Source organism: Mugil cephalus, chromosome 1 (assembly GCF_022458985.1).
Source record: "Mugil cephalus isolate CIBA_MC_2020 chromosome 1, CIBA_Mcephalus_1.1, whole genome shotgun sequence".
In the NCBI taxonomy this organism is placed as follows: Eukaryota; Metazoa; Chordata; class Actinopteri; order Mugiliformes; family Mugilidae; genus Mugil; species Mugil cephalus.
The window spans coordinates 30,689,932-30,711,079 of NC_061770.1; the positions used below are offsets into that span (position 1 = coordinate 30,689,932).

Sequence of the window (21,148 nt, forward strand, 5' to 3'; positions counted from 1 at the left end):
TGGAGATCTCCTGCTTATTTAGTCCAGATTAATATAAAGTCAGTGATGTGGTGCTGATAAAAATATGTGTTCCAGGACCCAGAGACTGCACAGCCTCTACAGCAGCCTGGTAACATGGAGAGGAGATGCTGGAGGAAATCTACGTCATGCACAGATACTGCTGCTGATTGACATTTCTTCAAAAGAATTCACAGACTGTAAGAATTGTGTACGGTATGAAGAACACCTGCAGCAACAGACAGAGCTGGAAGAGGTCAACACTCAGAGAGAAAAAGGAAATCTGGAGCTGGTGGAGCTGGACATTAAAAGGAGAATATTGGAAACTAGAGAAAGATCCAGAAACTGGGAGGGGGGAGTATTCCAGGGCAAACTGTTACTGTATTTGTGATGGAGTGTTATTTCTTGTGACGTTTGCTCTCTGTACTCCAGCTTAAAGCTGAAAACATGCTGCTTGTAAATTAAAATTTGATCTAGATAAAATGTGTCCTTTTTTCTTTCACCTTGAATGTGGGAAACACAACTGATTGGAAGAGGTGGGAGTTTGAACCAATACTAGACAAAATGCACATACACAGAAAAAAATATCACACAAGATCATTTGTTGACAAAAATTATAAATTCAGCATCTAAGTTTAATAAAGAATATCATCAACATGTTTCTCTCTGACTGATTGACCAGTCATGTTGTCTGGGAAGTAGAACACCAGAAAATTAATCTAATAATGATGCATGTTTAAGTAGTGATAAATAATCTCTTCCCTATGTTTTTTTTTTTTTTACAACTGTATTGTTCTGTCTGATTTTTGTATCTTTTAGAAGCTTTCAGTGTTGTTGTTATATTAATAAAGATGTGAGCATTTGTCTTTATATATAATCTGTGTAAATAAATACGACTAAAACTAAAAGTCAACCAGCAAATGAAACGACTGTATTTATAATATTTGGATGCAGGATGATTTAAATCATCCTGCATCCAAATATTATTAATTAGATTAGATTCTAACATGTAGAAAGATCATGAAAATACTGTAAAACACAATAATATAATAATCTGTTACAGTGTTGACAACAGATCCAATACAGGATTGATCTTCTCCTGGTTCTTAGTCTGGTCTGGAGCAGGTTAGCTGCAGAGGATAAATCACCATAGTTACTAGTCCAGGATAAAGTTATCCTGCTTTTGTGAGTTGAGCATAAGTTCATCCAGGATCACCAACATATCCATATTGTGTCAGAATTGGTGCTCCATATAACTCTCATCCAGAGACTGAACAAAGCAGGAAGTCATCTACTCCACTGTGAACATGGTGAGACCTCTGCTCTCTCTGAACCACTTTGTTTTAACATCAACAGTTTGATATTTCAAGTTTCTGTTCTTGAGGCTGGAGATGTGTTCTCAGATTCATGAATAAACTCCAGGACATTCATCTTCTTGGACATTTGATAAGGTTTTCTTTATACTGTAGAGAAACGTGATAAATCCTGAACATTTTCTACCATTTAACTGTACGTTCTGTCCTCCAGGTCCCAAAGAGCAGTTCCACCTGACTAGAGGAGGAAGGAGTCTGTTTAAAGCTGTGCTGAGAATTAGCCAGAGACTCCAACACGTTATAAGGCAGCATTTGTCACATCTTAATTAAACTGATAAATAATATAAACAGAATGAAGTGATGTCAAACTTAGTGTCAGTTTTTCCTCAATTATGACTTCAAACAGCTCAGTAGTGACATTACTCTCAGTACAAACAGAAACAACAAACTTAGAAACAAAAAACCCTGAAAAAAAACAGTTTCAACTCAAGAAGCAAAACCTCTCAATGGTTCACATCATCCATCGAAGAAAACTCATTTTATCTTCTTCTTCAGATGAAGTCACATTTTAAATTCATATCAGCTTCCATTTTAAGTGTTTTTATGTTTCTACTAAATTTCCCATCTTGACAATGAGTTGTGTCATGAAGTTTGTTTAAGCTTCAGATTCTGCTCATTTCTTTCTACAAATGTAACATTTATTTTAATGAGTTAATCTTTCCTCAATGTGTTCCATTGATTCAAAATTGATTTGAAAATGCTGAGATGGAGAAGCAGAAATAAAGTGCTACTACCAAGTGGATCAATCAGAGCTCTTGTTACATTTAACGAGACTTGCATGTCATGCTATGGTGTTGGGGTCTGTTCTGTCGCCATAGCTACGGTGATTAAGCCAAAATCACTCACACATTTCTACACAGTTTGATACAATGCACATGTTGATAAATGCAAAAGTGTATTCTTTATTTAAAAAAAAAAAAAGAATACGTATGTTTCTCAACATTTACATCCAAATGTTAACTGTTATGTTCATTTGTTAATTGGAGGAAACAAGGAGACTTGTTACATAGAATCTAAAACACTGACGTCATCCTGTAAAAGTCTTTAAACAAACCAACGTTCACATCAAACTTGACTAATCCAATAAAATGGAGCCAAGTGTTTCCAGAGACTTTCTCTGCAGTGTGTGGTTTCTGCAGGAAGATCTGAGTCGTGCTGTTTCTCATCTATAATGTTGCTGTTTGCTGGATTACTGAACTTTATTGAAGGAGTTCAACTGGGAACTATTTCACTGCAGAGAGGCCTTGACTCTGTCTCCAGACTTCCAGGACTTCAGGTCCTCCCACACCAGGTCACCAGGTAGAACCAGGTAGTCTGGATGGCAGAACTGTAAATGTAGTAAATCAAAGGTCACAGAGTCACAGTCAGAAAATAATAATTAGAAAAACTGAAGGAAAAGTAAGAAAATGGAAAATATAACAACATCAATGAAACATCTACAAAGACTCACAGTAACATTGTCTCCAGCCTTGAGTTTCATTGATGGTTTAAATGTGTATGTGATGGGTTCACTATTGTTGATCTGGACTTTTAACTGACGTCCTCCCAGTGGTTTGTCCTGCAGGACGGAAATGAAACACAAGAAGAAGAATGAGACACAGAGACAGGAACAAATGAATGTTGGTGTCTATTAAACCTGTTGAATCAATATTTTGTATGAAAAGAAATGACTCTTAAATCAACATCACCTGATCAGACATGTTCGTGAGACAGATATATCTGCTGTAGGGATCAATGAACACATTGATGTCTCTTAACGTCTCCTGACTGTCTGAGCTGCTGCTGTTCTGTGTTTGTTCAGGTTTGGGAGGAGACGACATCCACAGATTAGTCCTTTCACATCAGTCAGCTTCATGTTCTGTCTCTCAATCATTCAGAGAACTTTTCATCATTAAACATAAATGTGATGAGGAGGTAGGACCTAGAACATGAGGAGCTTTAGAAACCACACCATGAGGAGAGAAAAGACTTAAGAGAACATGAGATGAAATGCATATCAAATATTCCAATTATATACATTAACTAGAAAATTCCCTCTGGGAATTTTTGAAGGGGCTACGGGAGCTAATGCCGGGGGTACCATCTCTGTCAACATGGGAGTTAGAACACTTTTCCAACATTTAGCACAATTAGCTTACAGTTAGCGCACTTAACCCACATTTAGCACAGTTAGCATATGGTTAGCACAGTTAGCTTACAGTTAGCACAGTTAGCCTCCATTTAGCACAGTTAACCCACATGTCGCACACTTGACCCACATGTCGCACAGTTAGCGCACTTAACCCACATTTAGCACAGTTAGCTTACAGTTAGCACAGTTAGCCTCCATTTAGCACAATTAACCCACATGTCGCACAGTTAGCGCACTTAACCCACATTTAGCACAGTGAGCTTACAGTTAGCACAGTTAGCCTCCATTTAGCACAGGTAACCCACATGTCGCACACTTGACCCACATGTCGCACAGTTAGCACACTTAACCCACATTTAGCACAGTTAGCATACGGTTAGCACAGTTAGCTTACAGTTAGCACAGTTAGCCTCCATTTAGCACAGTTAACCCACATGTCGCACACTTGACGCATATTCCGCACAGTTAGCACACTTAACCCACATTTAGCACAGTTAGCATACAGGTAGCACACTTAACCCACATTTAGAGCAGTTAGCATACGGTTAGCACAGTTAGCTTACAGTTAGCACAGTTAGCCTCCATTTAGCACAGTTAACCCACATGTCGCACACTTGACCCACATGTCGCACAGTTAGCACACTTAACCCACATTTAGCACATTTAGCTTACAGTTAGCACAGTTAGCCTCCATTTAGCACAGTTAACCCACATGTCGCACACTTGACGCATATGTCGCACAGTTAGCACACTTAACCCACATTTAGCACAGTTAGCATACAGGTAGCACACTTAACCCACATTTAGAGCAGTTAGCATACGGTTAGCACAGTTAGCTTACAGTTAGCACAGTTAGCCTCCATTTAGCACAGTTAACCCACATGTCGCACACTTGACCCACATGTCGCACAGTTAGCACACTTAACCCACATTTAGCACATTTAGCTTACAGTTAGCACAGTTAGCCTCCATTTAGCACAATTAACCCACATGTCGCACACTTGACCCACATGTCGCACAGTTAGCGCCCTTAACCCACATTTAGCACAGTTAGCTTACAGTTAGCACAGTTAGCCTCCATTTAGCACAGTTAACCCACATGTCGCACACTTGACCCACATGTCGCACAGTTAGCACACTTAACCCACATTTAGCACAGTTAGCAAACAGTTAGCACACTTAACCCACATTTAGCACAGTTAGCATACGGTTAGCACAGTTAGCTTACAGTTAGCACAGTTAGCTTACAGTTAGCACAGTTAGCCTCCATTTAGCACAGTTAACCCACATGTCGCACACTTGACCCACATGTCGCACAGTTAGCACACTTAACCCACATTTAGCACAGTTAGCTTAAAGTTAGCACAGTTAGCCTCTATTTAGCACAGTTAACCCACATGTCGCACACTTGACCCACATGTCGCACAGTTAGCACACTTAACCCACATTTAGCACAGTTAGCAAACAGTTAGCACACTTAACCCACATTTAGCACAGTTAGCATACGGTTAGCACAGTTAGCTTACAGTTAGCACAGTTAGCCTCCATTTAGCACAGTTAACCCACATGTCGCACACTTGACCCACATGTCGCACAGTTAGCACACTTAACCCACATTTAGCACAGTTAACAAACAGTTAGCACACTTAACCCACATTTAGCAGAGTTAGCATACGGTTAGCACAGTTAGCTTACAGTTAGCACAGTTAGCCTCCATTTAGCACAGTTAACCCACATGTCGCACACTTGACCCACATGTGGCACAGTTAGCACACTTAACCCACATTTAGCACAGTTAGCAAACAGTTAGCACACTTAACCCACATTTAGCACAGTTAGCATACGGTTAGCACAGTTAGCTTACAGTTAGCACACTTAGCCTCCATTTAGCACAGTTAACCCACATGTCGCACACTTGACCCACATGTCGCACAGTTAGCACACTTAACCCACATTTAGCACAGTTAGCTTACAGTTAGCACAGTTAGCCTCCATTTAGCACAGTTAACCCACATGTCGCACACTTGACCCACATGTCGCACAGTTAGCACACTTAACCCACATTTAGCACAGTTAACAAACAGTTAGCACACTTAACCCACATTTAGCACAGTTAGCATACGGTTAGCACAGTTAGCCTCCATTTAGCACAGTTAACCCACATGTCGCACACTTGACTCACATGTCGCACAGCTGTGGCCCAGGCCCTGCAGCTCAGGGGTTGTTGTGGCAACTCACAGTGGTCGTCAATGACGACAGAAGCGCGCAAAGCCGGGACACAGAAAAGAGCTAGATTTTCCCCCTTTTCACTGGTCTCACATTTGGGCTTACTGTGACAAAACGGTAGCTCCTATCAGAAAAACAAGCAGACTGTGGGCGTCCTAAAGACCTTCCTGAAGACGTTGATATGTTTTTTGTCCTTGTAGAGTAAAGATTTTGGACACACTCACGAGTTAAACACAAAGGTCCCTTCTCCTTCTGTAGGAGAGCTGTAGGCCGAGTTATATATCAAAACGTTTTTCGCGTCATCCGTAGCCCCTTCAAACTTTCCCAGAAGGAATTTTCTAGTGAATTATTACAATTAATTATGATAAAAGAGTTTTATAAATAAAATATATATGTTCCAGTATAGACAAATGTTTGACAAAAAGCTATCTTTCTGGTCTTAGTCCACATCCATGTGTTCTTGTAAAAAAGTTAAAAAAAAAATAATCACAAATCCAAACATAGGTGAGATGCAAAAACTAAAATCTACACAAGAACACAGATACATGAGGAACTATCTCACAAATCTAACAGGCAGAGAGAAGATGTTGACCACCAACATCAACCTCCTTAGAACAAGACAATGATCTGAATATTAAATGAAACAGAAACACATTGAAATGAGAACAAACTAGAATCTGATAGAAACTACTAATCTCCTCCTTCTGATTGTTGTAACTAGACGTCTGAGAAGAATGAAGAGAGATCAGTAAAGATTATAAATGATGGACATACAGATTGTATCATAGTTCTTATGATGTGATCACTTACCTTAAAAGGCCTGATAGACGTGGAAGCAGCAGGTTTGATTTTCTCCAACTGGAAGAATTTATTAAAGTCAAATAAAAAGATTTTATCATCACTGATTCTATTTCTTCATGTCAGACTAAACAACACATTCGACATTTAACCTGAAGGATGTGTTCATATAAAATTGTTTGATTTAAACAAAACTTTTATATGTGCACGTTTAACTTTCCAGATGTTGTTTTCTTCTGATGAGAATAATGTGTGTGAATAAACTACTTCTCTCTCCATGTCTATGAGCTTGTTCTTCACCTCATCTTTTTTCTCCTTCAGGTCTTTGTCTCTGGTCTCCATCTCCTCCTTCATCTGCTGTTTCTCCTTTTCAAGCTTGTTGTTGTCACCAGTTAGTTTTTCCAGCTGAGGAGAGAGAAGACAGAAAGAGGAGATGAGATTAACAACAGACCTCCTTCATGAATGTTCTTTTCTCTTTTCTTCTCATTCAAAGCAGTCAGAGGTTAAAGAAGAAAATCCTACGTGGATACGTAGGTCTGACCAGGATACTTGAACTCCTTCACTTGGGCCACAAACTTAAACCACAGACATTTTTCTTCTTTATCTTCATGAAATCAACTTATTTTTGTAGCATCATCATCAATATTTAACAGCATCACAAGCCAGTAGACTTTAGTATTGATATTTAAAAAGAAAACTCAAGATCTGCCTTTACAGTTTGACTTTGAATTAAGTCTTAACTATTTATTTATTTATTTGATTATTTTACTGGTTTACTAGTTGGTCTTTTTATTCTCCTGTTGCAGTAATTTTATCTCTTTTTGTTTTATTTGCCTTCTATTATTTTCATTCAGATGTTTCCACTTTGTCCTCTCATGATTTCTTCCATTTCTACTAACGTGTAGTTTTTATTTCTTGACTGGTTCTTTCTTCCTGTTGGTTTTCTCAGTCTCTGGTGTTTCCTCTCCTACCATAGAGTTTCCACAGTTCTAGCTCTTCTTTTAATGAATGCTGTTCTTATTCACACATTATTAAGGTGTGTGTCTGTGGTGGTGATAAAACTCTTTGTGCTACATTTTGTATGTAAAGTAATTAAAGTGTGATTGATGGTTTATTGATCAGTGTGTACTGGCTCTAATGTGCCTCTGGCTCTTTAATTATGACATGAACCTGTTTGCATCATTGACCCTGTGTGTGTATATGTGTGTATATGTATATGAATGTAAACATGTATGTGTATGTATTATTATTTATTCTCACTCATCACATGTATTTAGTCTTTATTCTATGTCTGCAGCGCCATCTATGGGTGAGACATGGTATTTTTACCTGTGGTTCCTCAGCCTGTTCACCAGGTGTGTGATTACCTGATCTACTGAAGACGATTCTATGCTCAGAGTTAAACTTTGAAGAAGACGCATGGGTTGTATCTCAGTGTGTCCCACTGATGTTTTAAACATTTCATCATGAAATAACCATCTCAATAAAGGCTAGAAGGAGATATACAATTAGATTTAAATGTCTTTTTGACCTCGTCTGTTTCTATTTGTCCATGTCAGACTGGTTTAGTTGATCTGAAGGAGGTATTGATATGCAGAGTGTACTTTGAATGATGTGTGTGAATAAACTACTTCTCTCTCCATGTCTATGAGCTTGTTCTTCACCTCATCTTTTTTCTCCTCCATCTCTTTGTTTCTGGTCTCCAGCTCTTTGTTTCTGGTCTCCATCGTCTTCTTCAGCTGATTTTTCTCCTCCTGAAGCTTCTTGTTGTCACCAGTTAGTTTTTCCAGCTGAGGAGAGAGAAGACAGAAAGAGGAGATGAGATTAACAACAGACCTCCTTCATGAATGTTCTTTTCTCTTTTCTTCTCATTCAAAGCAGTCAGAGGTTAAAGAAGAAAATCCTACGTGGATGCGTAGGTCTGACCAGGATACTTGAACTCCTTCACTTGGGCCACAAACTTAAACCACACACACTTTTCTTCTTCATCCTCATGAAATCAATTCATTTTTGTAGCATCATTATCAATATTTAACAGCATCACAAGCCAGTAGACTTTAGTATTGATATTTAAAAAGTAAACTCAAGATCTGCCTTTACAGTTTGACTTTGAACTGAGTCTCAACTATTTATTCATTTGATTATTTTACTGATTTAGTCGTTGGACTTTTTATTCTCATGTTACAGTAATTGTATCTCTTGTTCTATTATTTGCCTCTTAGCATTTTTTATCATGATTTATAATAGTTTTTGCTTCATATTTTATTTGTGATAAACATTGAAGTTCTGCAGGTTGATGTTTCTGTGAGTTTTTCTGTGAGTGAGACATTTTTCTTCTTCATCCTCATGAAATACATTTATTTTTGTAGCATCATTATCAATATTTAACATAGCGTAAGTAACATTCTTCTTGATTCTTCCCAAGGTTATAAACAGCCTTATTAACCCCTTTAAACCCAACACAGGTAACTTTGTGATTACAGTTAAACAGACACATGCAAGCGTGCACTCCTCACCCTCACCCACCTACACGGGCACGCACACACACGCAGGCGCGTGCATGCATACCACACACATACCCACACATGCACACACAAACACACAGGTAACTTTATGTTATTACAGTTACAAATACACACAGGAAGAGTAGTAGGATACACAAACATGCGCAAAAGCGCGCATTACTCTCTCACACACAGGCTAACTGTGCTAACTGCAAGCTAACTGTGCTAACCGTATGCTAACTGTGCTAAATGTACTGTTTTAATAGTTGCCATTTTTTATTCTTTGGTTAAAATAATTTCTGACTTTCTCTCTTGTTTGCCTTTTAGTATTTGTAATAATAATAATAATAATAATAATAATGCCTTGGTTTTATACAGCACTTTTCCATTAGATGTTCAAAGCATTTTACAATTGACTGCATTATTATTTCGCTCACACAGTCACACTCTGGTGATGGTTAACTACCTCAGTAGTAGTGTTGGGGGTAACGCGCTACAAAAGTAACGCGTTACCGTAATATATTACGTTTAGGCAGTAACGGAGTAATATAACGTGTAACTAACTATATTTTAGTAATATTATTACAGTTACTGAGTCCGGTAACGTGTTACAATCCGAGCTGTCGCACAGGCGGAGGTTTTAAAAAAAACAACACAGGGGCAACAACCGTAAATAAAGAGGAGAAGAAGAAGACGGTTTAAACTCAACAGAAGAAGAAGAAAACTGCAAGATGGCAACAACTGAATGTTTTCTGAGTGGTAATACTTGCACTCTTCTGAATTTGTCACAGAAATGGATAAGAACCAATTTATTATCTGGTCAGAGGCCGACGGAACCTTCTACGGCTAAAAATAGTAAAGTAAAAGTAACCTGAAGAAACACCTGGAGTTAGAGGCTAAATGGCGGCACGAGCAAATCTAAACAAGGACAGCTGTATTTCTCCAGACCAGAGGTGAAGATGTTTGACCCAGGAGAAGTGAGGAGGCTGAGTGTGTCATGGAGGATGTGCTGAATCTTTCTACAGTTGAGTTGCTGGCGTTTAAAAAGCTTGTCAGCAAAATCCCTGTTTCATCAAGTGACAAGGTAAAAACTAATCTCTAATGATATAACGTTGGTCCTATTGTTAAGGTATAAACACATTTCCACATATATTTAATTTAGATGAGACACTACAGGTGGTGTTAGCGGTGATTTAATGATTAAAAGTTGTTTTAATTTGTTAAGTCAGTTGTGTTTGCAGAGGGATTTTCATGGTTGTTATTGTCACATCATGTCAGAATAATTTAACAGTAACAATAATACATCTCCATGTTTTACAGTACTCATAAATGAGACTGTGTGTGATAATGAACAAAGCTCTAAAAAACATGGATAGAAATATATAAAGTTATGAGTCAATAGAGATTAGTGTCTCAGTGTCTGAGGAAAAATCATTCACGGAAGAAAAACTTTAAAACTTTGCAATGTAAATTTCAGTTCATATACTTGTAGCAGATTAAAAGAATAAGGTGAAAATAATAAAAGGAATATTCAACATGAAAAAATATTGTGCACCTTCATTTTGTAATGTCTTGTCATAAATATTTATTTTGGTGAAAGTAACTAAAAAGTAATAAGTAACTTATTACTCTACACAGAAGGTGATATTGTAAAGAAACTTATTACTTTCAAATGCAAGTAACTTGTAATATAAAATATATTACATTTTGTAAGTAACTTGCCCAACACTGCTCAGTCACAGCTGCCCTGGACACTCACAACCACACACCAGTGGAGTTCCCACTGGGGACGAGGTGGGTTAAGTGTTATGCCAAAGGACACAATGGACCAACTATGGACAGGGCAGAACCGAACCACCAACTTCTCAGTATTTCAGTTTGTACTATTTTTATTCAGATTTTTGTCACTTTGTCCTCTTATGATTTATTCCATTTCTGCTGATCTAAAGATTTTATGTTTTTATGAACCAAACTGATTTGGTTCTAAACTACTTCCTTATTATGGAATTAAAATATCTGGATTCAACATGAACCTCTGTTTCCAGCTCCTTTATTTCTCTCTTCATGGTTGAGCTTTTTCTTAAACTGGGATGAAGAAGAATATCTGTAATATTAGTTTGTTTGTAGTGTCTATTATTTGGAGGAATTGAATTAATATTTAAGTGTTTTGTTTAAATGTGGTGTCATTTATATGTGTGCCTTCAATGCCGGGAGTGTCTGCAAAGTTTTATGAAGACTCTTGATTCTTGATTTATTGTTGTGATTTACGTGAACTAAATATTTATCTGTGCATTTTATCATGTAATAAAAAAGTGAATCCGGAATTTATAACAAAGTTGACTTTGACTTTTCTCTCCATGTCTATGAGCTTGTTCTTCACCTCATCTTTTGTCTCCTCCATCTCTTTGTTTCTGATCTCCGGCTCTTTGTTTCTAGTCTCCATCTCTTTGTTTCTGGTCTCCAGCTCTTTGTTTCTGGTCTCCAGCTCTTTGTTTCTGGTCTCCATCTCTTTGTTTCTGGTCTCCATCTCTTTGTTTCTAGTCTCCATCTCTTTGTTTCTAGTCTCCAGCTCTTTGTTTCTGGTCTCCATCTCTTTGTTTCTGGTCTCCATCTCTTTGTTTCTGGTCTCCAGCTCTTTGTTTCTGGTCTCCAGTTCTTTGTTTCTGGACTCCATCTCCTCCTGCAGCTTCTTCTTCTCCTCCTTTAGTTCATTGACCTGAGAGGAGGAGAAAACCTGTAGTTATATCATTTCACCAGTAGATGGAGCAAAGTCACAGTTGAGTCTGAAGGTGTCAGTGTTGTCAAATCATAAACTGTACAAAAATGTGTGCCATGGCAGCTCCTTTAAAGTGAAGCATGTGACTGGATGTAGCATAGGTGAAGTCCTGTATACTCCATGTTAGGAAATAGGAATTGTGCCAAACTAAAATGCAAAACTACTAAGAAAATAGACAAAAGTGTATGATTCAACATTTCTGTGTGTGTATTGGGGGTAGAGTAGAGCATCAGCAGAGAGTCTGGATCAAAACTCAAACAGTCAGTTTGATATGTATGATGGTGGAAAAAAGTTTTCAGACACCCCATGCATTTGTGAGATACTGCATTAAGAATCACTTGTAGGTCTTCAAGTATATTTTCTTTTAGTACAGCCACAGACAAAATACTAAACAAAACCTAAAACCTGAAATTGATTGGTTCCATAAAAACACATAAGAAATGTTGAGTATTGTGTCATTTGGCTCCAGTGATCCACTAATGAAGGCTGTGCTTTTAATTAAAAGACACATTTTTCTGTTGCCGTGCTTCATATCTGTATAAAGAGACAACAACGGCTAAAACGAGGAACTTAATGCATGAAGCACGACTGAAGATACAGATTCTCAGCCAGGAAGGCAACAGCTGCCACCAGATCACTAGGAAGTGCAGGTGCAGTCCTTCATCAGTTGGATCCACTCTGCAGAAATACAGACGAACCAAAAGCTTGGAAGACAAACCAAGATCTGGGCGTCCAACAGTTTCTTCAGCAAGAAATGACCTCATCCTGATCCACATTTACAGGACGATGGGAAGTGGGAGAAGATTCTGTGGTCAGATGAGTCCAGTTTCCACCTTTGTCTCCCTCCTGCTAATGTGATGCTACGCAGAAGACCAGGCCAAGCATCATCTCCAGCATCTACAGTAGCTACTGTCAAACACGGTGGAGGCAGCATCATGGTTTGATGAATGAGTGCTGCTGGTGTTGCTCACCTCACTATCTGTGATGGCACAGTGAACTTTGACAAATATTGAGCCATTCTTCAAAACCACATGCTTCCTTCTGCACGCGCTCTGTTCTGTCAAGGTCCAAACTGGATGTTTCAACAAGATAATGCTCATTATATCCTCACATCCAGGGCTGGTAGAACCTGGCTGCAGGAGCACAGGATCCAGATCTTAGTGTGGCCCCTTAATCCCCAGACATGAGCCCCATTGAAAATGTCTGTTTCAAAGGCCAAACCATAGAATCTAGAAGAATTAAAAGTAGTAATTAAAGAAGAATGAAGAAGAAGATTATCGCTCAACAGTGTGAAAGGCCCGTGGGGAACATGGAGCCTAGAGTTCTACTGCTACTAATGGCAGGAGAACTAAATATTAATTTATTTATTTTTTGTTCAGTTTTGAACATATTCTCTGTTATTTGTTGACTTTGATGCCAACAGTGTTGAGAACTGATATATATATATACATACTCCAGACCGAGGACAGTTGATGGTCCTTTTATGGGTCTTCCACTTGCGAATAATGGCACCAATAGTTGTCACCTTCTCACCAAGCCTTTTGCTGATGGTTTTGTAACCTATACCAGCCTTGTGCAGGTCTACAATCTTGTCCCTGACATCTTTTGACAGCTCTTTGGTCTTGCCCAGGGTGCTGTAGAAGTTGGAATGTAAGAAACTGATTCTTAGAGCAGGTGTGCTTTATATACATGACGAGTTAAGATCAGGAGTATTGGTAATTAGTTGACTGAGCACAGCTGTGTGCCACATGCGCACCAGCCAATCTGTAGGAGCCTGAATTCTAAGTGAATTGTTGGGGATCAAATACTTATTTCCCTTAATAAAATACATAACAATTTATAACTTTTAGATTGTGTGTTTTTTATGCATTTTCGACTGATATTCTGTCTATACCCATAACCAGTAAACAACCATAAAAACCAGAGTCTGATCATTTCTATGGAAGTGGGCAAACTTACAAATTCAGCAGGGGATCAAATACTTATTTCCCCCACTGTATATATATATATATATACATATACACATATATATATATACATATATATGTATATATATAATTTGAATTTGTTTGTGTCTGTCTAATGCAGCCACACCTTTAAAAACACAAAAGAGATTTTTCACAAAAATAAATAAACCATCACATCATCAAATTAATATTTAGTCCTCCTGCCATTAGCAGCAGTAGAGCTCTAATTCTACTCCATGTTCCTCATGAGCCTTTCACACTGTTGAGAGATAATCTTGTCCCATTCTTTTAATTCTTCAAAATCCTTTGGTTTAGGCTTTGAAACTGATCCTTTGTGGAAGGAATCATATGGGTTTGAAGAATGGCTCAGTATCAGTCACAGTTCAATGTTCCATCACAGACAGTGAGATGATCAACACCAGCAGCACTGATGCATCCCTCAAATCTTCACCATGTTTGACAGTAGCTACTAGAGCATAAAAGATGAAATGCAGAAGTATCTTACGGGAATTTCACCTCGGACACAGACTGTGCTGCATGCGGACTGAGCCAACTCCCTCGCAGTGCTACATTGGCTTTTATAGTTTGGTCTGGATTCCCCCTGCCTAGCAGACATAGTCTGGATTATCTTTCAGACTTTGGATTTCTACTTCTTGGACTTTGTACGGAGTCAAGGAGGATATTTTGGACAGTTTTGGACATTTACCCCTACTTCATCTGCCTGGCTCATAAGTAATTCTTTTTGATTAATTAATTTTTGAAATAGAATCTGATAAGGATATTTCTAATTAGGTGTTACATGAGTGAAAATTTTAATTGATTATCTGAAGCTTGAATATTATTTTAACCAATGGCTGATTTTGGATTTGATTGATTTATTGAGTTGTTGCAATTTGCTTAAGCTTAACCTGCAAATAAAATTTGGCTCTAAAGGTCAGAAGTCTTTGCTGATGATTATTTCTCCCTTTTCGCTGGTACTCAAGACAGTAAAACTATAGGCAACCTGAATGGTAGCTCCGACTTTCAGCCTAGCCTTTAAATTATAACCTGGCACGTACCAAGTGCACAGACCCATTAGGGGTAAGCCACCACAACTGACTGGACTCGACTTCAGACCCAGCTGCAGGAAGCCTCCCTGACTGGTGGTTCCGGGGGACGTGAGGAAGCGGGGCAGACGTCAGGATTAAGGGTGGTTAGAAGCCAGGCGAGTTACCTCGTCTACAGCTTGAGCAGTGCTCTCATTAAGTTCAGTTGGAGTAATACTCCGCAGACGTGAAGCCGTAACCCTACTGTATATAAACGGAGAAGCTGTCTTACCTGTGAATTGTGGGGATCTAACAACAGCCTTCATTAGTGGATCACTGGAACCAAAATGACGCAACTGTCAGGACTGATTGTTGAGGTGAGGACCCAAAATACAGGACTAAAGATGAGGAGGCAGGGAATCAGGGGAAAAGGGTTCTTAATGAAAACAAAGGGGAATTAAAAAGTGCTGCAGAAGGCAGGTAATGCAGAACTCAATAAGGCAAGCACACACAAGAGGAACAAGTGGAAAGCAACACATGGAACACATCAGCAAAGTAACACAACGACGCAACAAGGAACAAAGGGAAAGCAGGGCTATACATACACGAGAGGGCTCAGGGAAACATGACACAGGTGAGATCGATCAGGGAAAACCGAAGGAGAGAAACCAATGAATAATCAAGGAAATCCAGAAACTTAACAATATATAACAGCAAACACAAAACATGACACAGACAGACATGACAAAAACACAAGGAGGCACCACAGACAGGAAGTTACAAAGAATGACAAAATAATACGGAAAACTGAAACATGATACAAGACATAATCATGACAACAATACTTACTTTCTTTTTATGGAACCAGTCATTTTTAAGGTTATGATGGCTGTTAGGATTTGTTTAGTATTCTGTCTGAGATTGTACAAAAATAAATTGCTCTTGAAGACCTATGCATGATTCTTGCAATATTTCACAAATGCATGGGGTGTCAGAAAAAATTTTTTCCCACCTCCGTATATGTGAATATATATTTTTGAGTGTATGTATGTGTGCACATAAATGTAAGAAAAAGAGTTTTGAGTATTAGTGGTTGGTGTGTATTTTTATCTACATGTTTCTTCATCTCTTCAGTCTTGTTCTTCAGTTCTTCTTTGGTTTTCTGCAGCTCTTCTTCAATCTTCTCATATTTCTCTGTCAGATATCAGACAGACAGATGGATGATGATCAGTCAGCAGGTTTACTGATCAAACTTTCTTCAAACTCATCAATCTCAACATTTAATCTTTTACTTCTTGTCTCTTACATCTTTAGTTTCTTCTAAAAGTTTCTCCTTCTCTGCTTCATCTCTGGATCTTTTCTTGGTTTCTGTGTGAAATCAAAGCAGCTGAATTCAACTAGAAAAGACGTTTGCTGGTGTTTTACATCATTAATTTGGTGACTCATCTGTAACTTACTGGTTCTATTTTGTCTCCACACAAAGAAGACACATGCCAAAATAACCATGATGCTAACAGCTAAGCTAACAACCAAACCAGTGATGATGGGAACAGCAGAACTGGACGAGGACACGAAGAAATCATCTGAAATGAAAACACACAGAGTTACATGACATTTCTACACAATCACACACAAACTGTGTCAAACTAAAATCATGTCATGGTCCGTTCTCTAAGCGTGTTCTACCTGGAACATGTATGTGAGCCTCTCTGGTCTGGTGGATGTTGTTCTGTTGGACTCTACAGGTGAAGCTGTTGTTGTGTCTCTTGTCCACAGTCACTCTGCTGCTGACAGTATAGAGGTCATCAGGACCTCTGACTGTCTCTGGAGGTCCAGCAGAGAGCAGGTTTCCCTCAGCGTCCAGCCACAACACCTCAGGCTCTGGATACCAGCCTCTGGATTCACACTGTAACACCACTCCTCCTCTGTCTCTGTCCATCCCTGATAAACTGATGATGGGTGAGGAGACAGGAGCTGATGCTGAGGACAAGGAAGAAGAAACATGTTTTTTAGGTTTGTATATTCCACAGAAACATTTATTTTCTTCTTACACCTGACACAATTGTCAGCAGTTCTCTGTCATGTGTTTTGTATAACTTTTATTACTTAGCCTTTCTAACAACACCCTCCAATAGATAGATAGAACTTGTTTCACATAATGGTGATGACAGTCTCTTGTATCATCTGTTGGTCAGTGTGTTCAACCCAATTCCATTGGTTGTTGCGGGGAATGTGAATTCACTGACCAACAAGACGGATGAACCGGTTTAATGAGTGCAGAACGTTAGGATCTACAGGGAATGCAGTCTCCTGCGCTGGTTATTAACACAACGTGGTGTAAACATGGATATGTGACATTGAAGACGACGTTCTGCTGCTGCAACATAGAACTGATAAAACATAGAAACATGACAATAGTTTGGTTTAAATGTTTGGGCATCGTCATGTTCCAGCATCAGAACCTCATCCCTCCATGAAACATGGGGGCGCTAATGTCCTGGTTTAGGCCTGTTCTGCTCAATCTGCTCATCATTGATGGACCAATGGGAAACTGGGTCATGGAGAAAAACAACAAGCCCAAGAACACAAGTGGTTTTCCAGAAGAACGGTTAAAGAAGAACCTGATGATAGTTTAGGAACGGCCAAGTCAAAGCCCTGACCTCCATCCACTAGAAATGTTGTAGCCTCAGATGATGAGAGGAAACCACCAACATCTCAGAACTGAACCGGTTTTGTTCTGAGGAATGGAATCAAATTCCTCCAAGCTGCTGTAGACACTGATCAGCTGTTACCACAAACATTTACTTACAAGGGGCTCAGAGTACAGACTGGAGACAAGGAGTTACTGACTTTTATAATTTCTAGATGATCCACTTCTTTCATAATCAAACACAAAAATCTATCTATCTATCCTAAAGATGTACATCATGTCTTCACTCACCAACATGTAGCTGAACAAAAGTCTCCTTTCCCAGTGATGGAACAAAACATTTGTATTTTCCCTCATCAGCGAGTTTCACTTTGGAGAGTTTCAGTGAAATGTTTCCTTTCGTCAGCTCATCAATGAACAGAGATGTTCTCCCTGTGAACAAATCATGGTTTTGACCAACAAGTTCCTGTTGGGAGCGCCAAACGTGAACAAATCTGGGCTCCAGATCAGGTCTCGCCCACTCCAACGTCCAATCAGTGACGTCTTCAGCAGGCTGCAGGTAACATGGTAAAACCACATCTTCACCAAGAGTTGTTACTATTGGCTGAGATGAACCGATCAGTTCAGACTGACCTGGAAATCAGAGAGAGACTGTTTTATCATTTGTAGGGAATATGAACATCACCAAAACTATCAGATCAATGTTCCAGAGTCTGGTCTCTATCTCTATAATCAGACGTAGAAACAGACACAATGTTACTGACACTGGGAATCAAATCTCTGAATCTGATCTATTTATATAGATGAAATGTTTTCTAGATTAGAGAGTAGGAAACACAATGATACCAGTGATATCATTCTGAACTCATTCACCAACACCTTGACTAGAACTGGACCAAGAGTTTATAGAAATACCACAAAGCTCACATATTCTACAAAGGTTCTAGGTTCTTAAAGGGAAAACATTATTGATTCCCACTACATCAGCCAATCTACACACAATTCATCCTTTGGACATTTTATTTAGCCTCTACATCATCAAATTCTGCCATTGTACACATTATAGAATCCATCCAAATAGCATAAGAGGGAAACAAGTTCCCAAGGCATGTTGGATGTTTGCTTTCTGTACTAAATGGTTGTATTGTGTTTATCTCTCTACCCACTATGGCAGAGAAGAGCAGAGGCAATTGTGTTTACTGTTGTGTTCCATTCTGACTGTCACTAGGGCTGCACAGGGACCAAGAAATGGCCCTGGCATTTTTGATCTACACACAACATAGTCTACAACTGTCTGATCTGACTCCTCCCATTTCAACAGCGTAGACTAAACACAGAGAAAGAGAGAGAGGCAGGGATGTTAGAGTCACTAGTGTTTCTTCTCTGTTTACCAACGATTAATCATCTATTTCAGCAAAGCAATGTTTCACTGATATTATCATAACGTAGAACAAGGTTGTGCACAAAACCCTATAGGCTGCTATTATCATGCATGTTTAAGTCTGACTAAATAAAATGAATAATGTAGCCTATAATAATTTCCTAGGTTGATCATTTGCATATAAACCTACAATTTCCCCAGATACTGTTCAGTGGACACATCCAGTAACATTTCATCTCTAATCATCATCGTACTACGGTGGCCGACACGGGCCAAACGGACGGCAACGACCAAATACGTCTCAATTCGAGAAAACAGCTTCAGGTACAGAAACGATGCAAAATCACAAACTCAAACACAACTCTAAATGAAGTACAAAAAGAGGAACGTGCTGCAAACGAAAAAACGTGCAATAACTAAACCTGGTAATAAAAATAAAATGTACTTTGGAAAAGCTGACATTTCACAAAAAAAGGTAAGTGCTAAGAGTGCAACAATAATAATAGTCCAATAATAGTAAAAAGTTAAATGGTAACTTGTTTATCTAACCAACCTTGTAAAGTTAGCATCACTCACGTAAGTAGCCTAGCCAAGCTAACACAAACTTTTTCCTCCAAAAGTTTATTATCAATGCAACACTTTCAATTGTAAACACCACAGCTCAAAAGCATAACGGACACTAACATACATACAATAGTGCAAAAACGGTTAAAAACGTGTGTGATGTTTTATTTTGATGTTTACCCTGCAATAGCTCACTCTGTCCCATATAAAACAATGGCCGCTATGACAGCTTGTGGTTTGTTTGGAACTATTGAAGCTACATGAACCACGTGACAGCCCTAGCGGCGACATCAAAGCGTGTCGCAACCATAGACATTAATACCTATGATTAATACGTCTCTGTTTTACTCCATAGCTCTGCCCCGTGTGTCTCTCCATTGAGCTGTTACGCTAGGAGCGCCCCCTTCAGGTTTGGAGAACTTCCGTTTGTAGTGACCGGTAATGCAGCGTTTTGTTTGCAGATCGTTTCTGGGTTTGCAGATCGTTGGGGAAGATGGGGGTCGTTTTTATGCCACGTCCTAGACCCTTAGACGGGGCGTAACATTACAAATGAACAAAACACTCGATTGTATGATGTAGTTACTGGCAGTGAATTACTTATCACTATCAATCCTGAATTAACATTTCATTTAGGTCTAATTTACCTTCACAGACGTGTGTCAGGAAAACATGGAACACCAACACCATGAGAGATGAGAAGTGAAAGGTCAAGTATAGTTCATCCATCTGGAAAAGAATCACAAAGGTCTGGAAGAACAAAAATATATTAATTTATACTGAAGAACCATATGATTAACAGTGAAACACAGCAAGTCAGAGCTGAACAAAAATACTAATAAGACTATTAATAATTACAAAGATGATTCTTCAGAGCCAGGACTGAAAGAACAGACTGACCATGTTAAGAAGCAGACAAGCCTTTTTAAAATCTAGCAGGCAATACAGTGAATATAATTAAAGTTCATCTGTGTTTAAGGCCTGTTCAGTGAGCTCTGGTTTACAGAAAGAGCAGACAACAAATCTGACAATGTGTCCCTGGGAATGTCACCCAAGGAATAATATTCACGATGAACCTGAAAGGCATCGATTAAGGAGCAGGGTCCCTGAACACTGAGCAGCAAATAACCCTAACCTCAAACACTTACATATGTTCTTCATCCTTAAATCTAACGCTAACACTAGGGCTAACAAACGGTGAGATGAGGCATCCTACAGCAGGTGTAGTATCCACACATTCAGGTGAATTGTCAACCAGGGTTTATAAAGGGAAGTAGATTCCACCACCAGAGAAGTCAACCACCACTTTACTCTATTGCATCACACACAAACAAACAGAACAACTTAACTACAGTCGACCAAATGTTGAAACCCACTCATTAACTAACAGTCAGCATTTACTGCAGCACCATCATTCACAGCAACGTAGCAGCTGCAATCCACCAATAAATACATTTACATATCAGTTAACTAAAGTCAGACTTTGACGATTGAATCAAATGCAAGCCAAAGATGAATAAAAGTCAAATGTGATAAAACAGAGTTAATAACAATTAAAATCATGTAACAGTCTGATTAAAAAGATGAGTCTTGAGACTCTTTTTAGAAGTATCAACAGTCTCTGAGGCTCTCAGGTTCTCCAGCTGTTCCACAGTCAGTAGCCATGATAACTTACTACCACCTCCCTGTGTCTTTTACTTCTAACTTGTGGTATTGTCAAAAGGCCGGTGCTGGAGGACCTCAGGGTTTGTGAAGGTTG

General features: G+C 38.9%; 1 protein-coding gene and 1 long non-coding RNA gene across 2 annotated transcripts; both read right to left on the reverse strand.

The window, feature by feature from the left end:
• Positions 1 to 2,248: 2,248 nt before the first annotated feature.
• LOC125020713 (lamin-A-like) lies at positions 2,249 to 8,244 on the reverse strand. Its single transcript, XM_047606178.1, has 6 exons — positions 8,190 to 8,244; positions 6,826 to 6,930; positions 6,538 to 6,585; positions 3,059 to 3,157; positions 2,821 to 2,928; positions 2,249 to 2,697 (listed from the first exon to the last, which is right to left on the reverse strand). Exons 1-6 carry the CDS (start codon positions 8,208 to 8,210, stop codon positions 2,599 to 2,601), a joined length of 480 nt encoding a protein of 159 aa, XP_047462134.1. The 5' UTR covers positions 8,211 to 8,244; the 3' UTR covers positions 2,249 to 2,598.
• Positions 8,245 to 14,137: 5,893 nt separating this feature from the next.
• LOC125021367 lies at positions 14,138 to 16,546 on the reverse strand. The gene is made up of 4 exons (XR_007114338.1): positions 16,484 to 16,546; positions 16,255 to 16,380; positions 16,104 to 16,165; positions 14,138 to 15,991 (listed from the first exon to the last, which is right to left on the reverse strand). It is a non-coding gene; the product is annotated as an uncharacterized LOC125021367 (long non-coding RNA).
• Between the last annotated feature and the right edge of the window lie 4,602 nt (positions 16,547 to 21,148).

What these genes read in the sequence shown, in the direction of transcription:
- LOC125020713 (XM_047606178.1), bottom strand. Translation starts at nt 8,210, where the DNA reads ATGGAGGAGAAAAAAGATGAG. An exon ending in CGTCTATCAGGCCTTTTAAG is followed by an intron (nt 3,158 to 6,537) that starts GTAAGTGATCAC and finishes GAACAAACACAG; the next exon opens with AACAGCAGCAGCTCAGACAG. An exon ending in TCACGAACATGTCTGATCAG is followed by an intron (nt 2,929 to 3,058) that starts GTGATGTTGATT and finishes TCCGTCCTGCAG; the next exon opens with GACAAACCACTGGGAGGACG.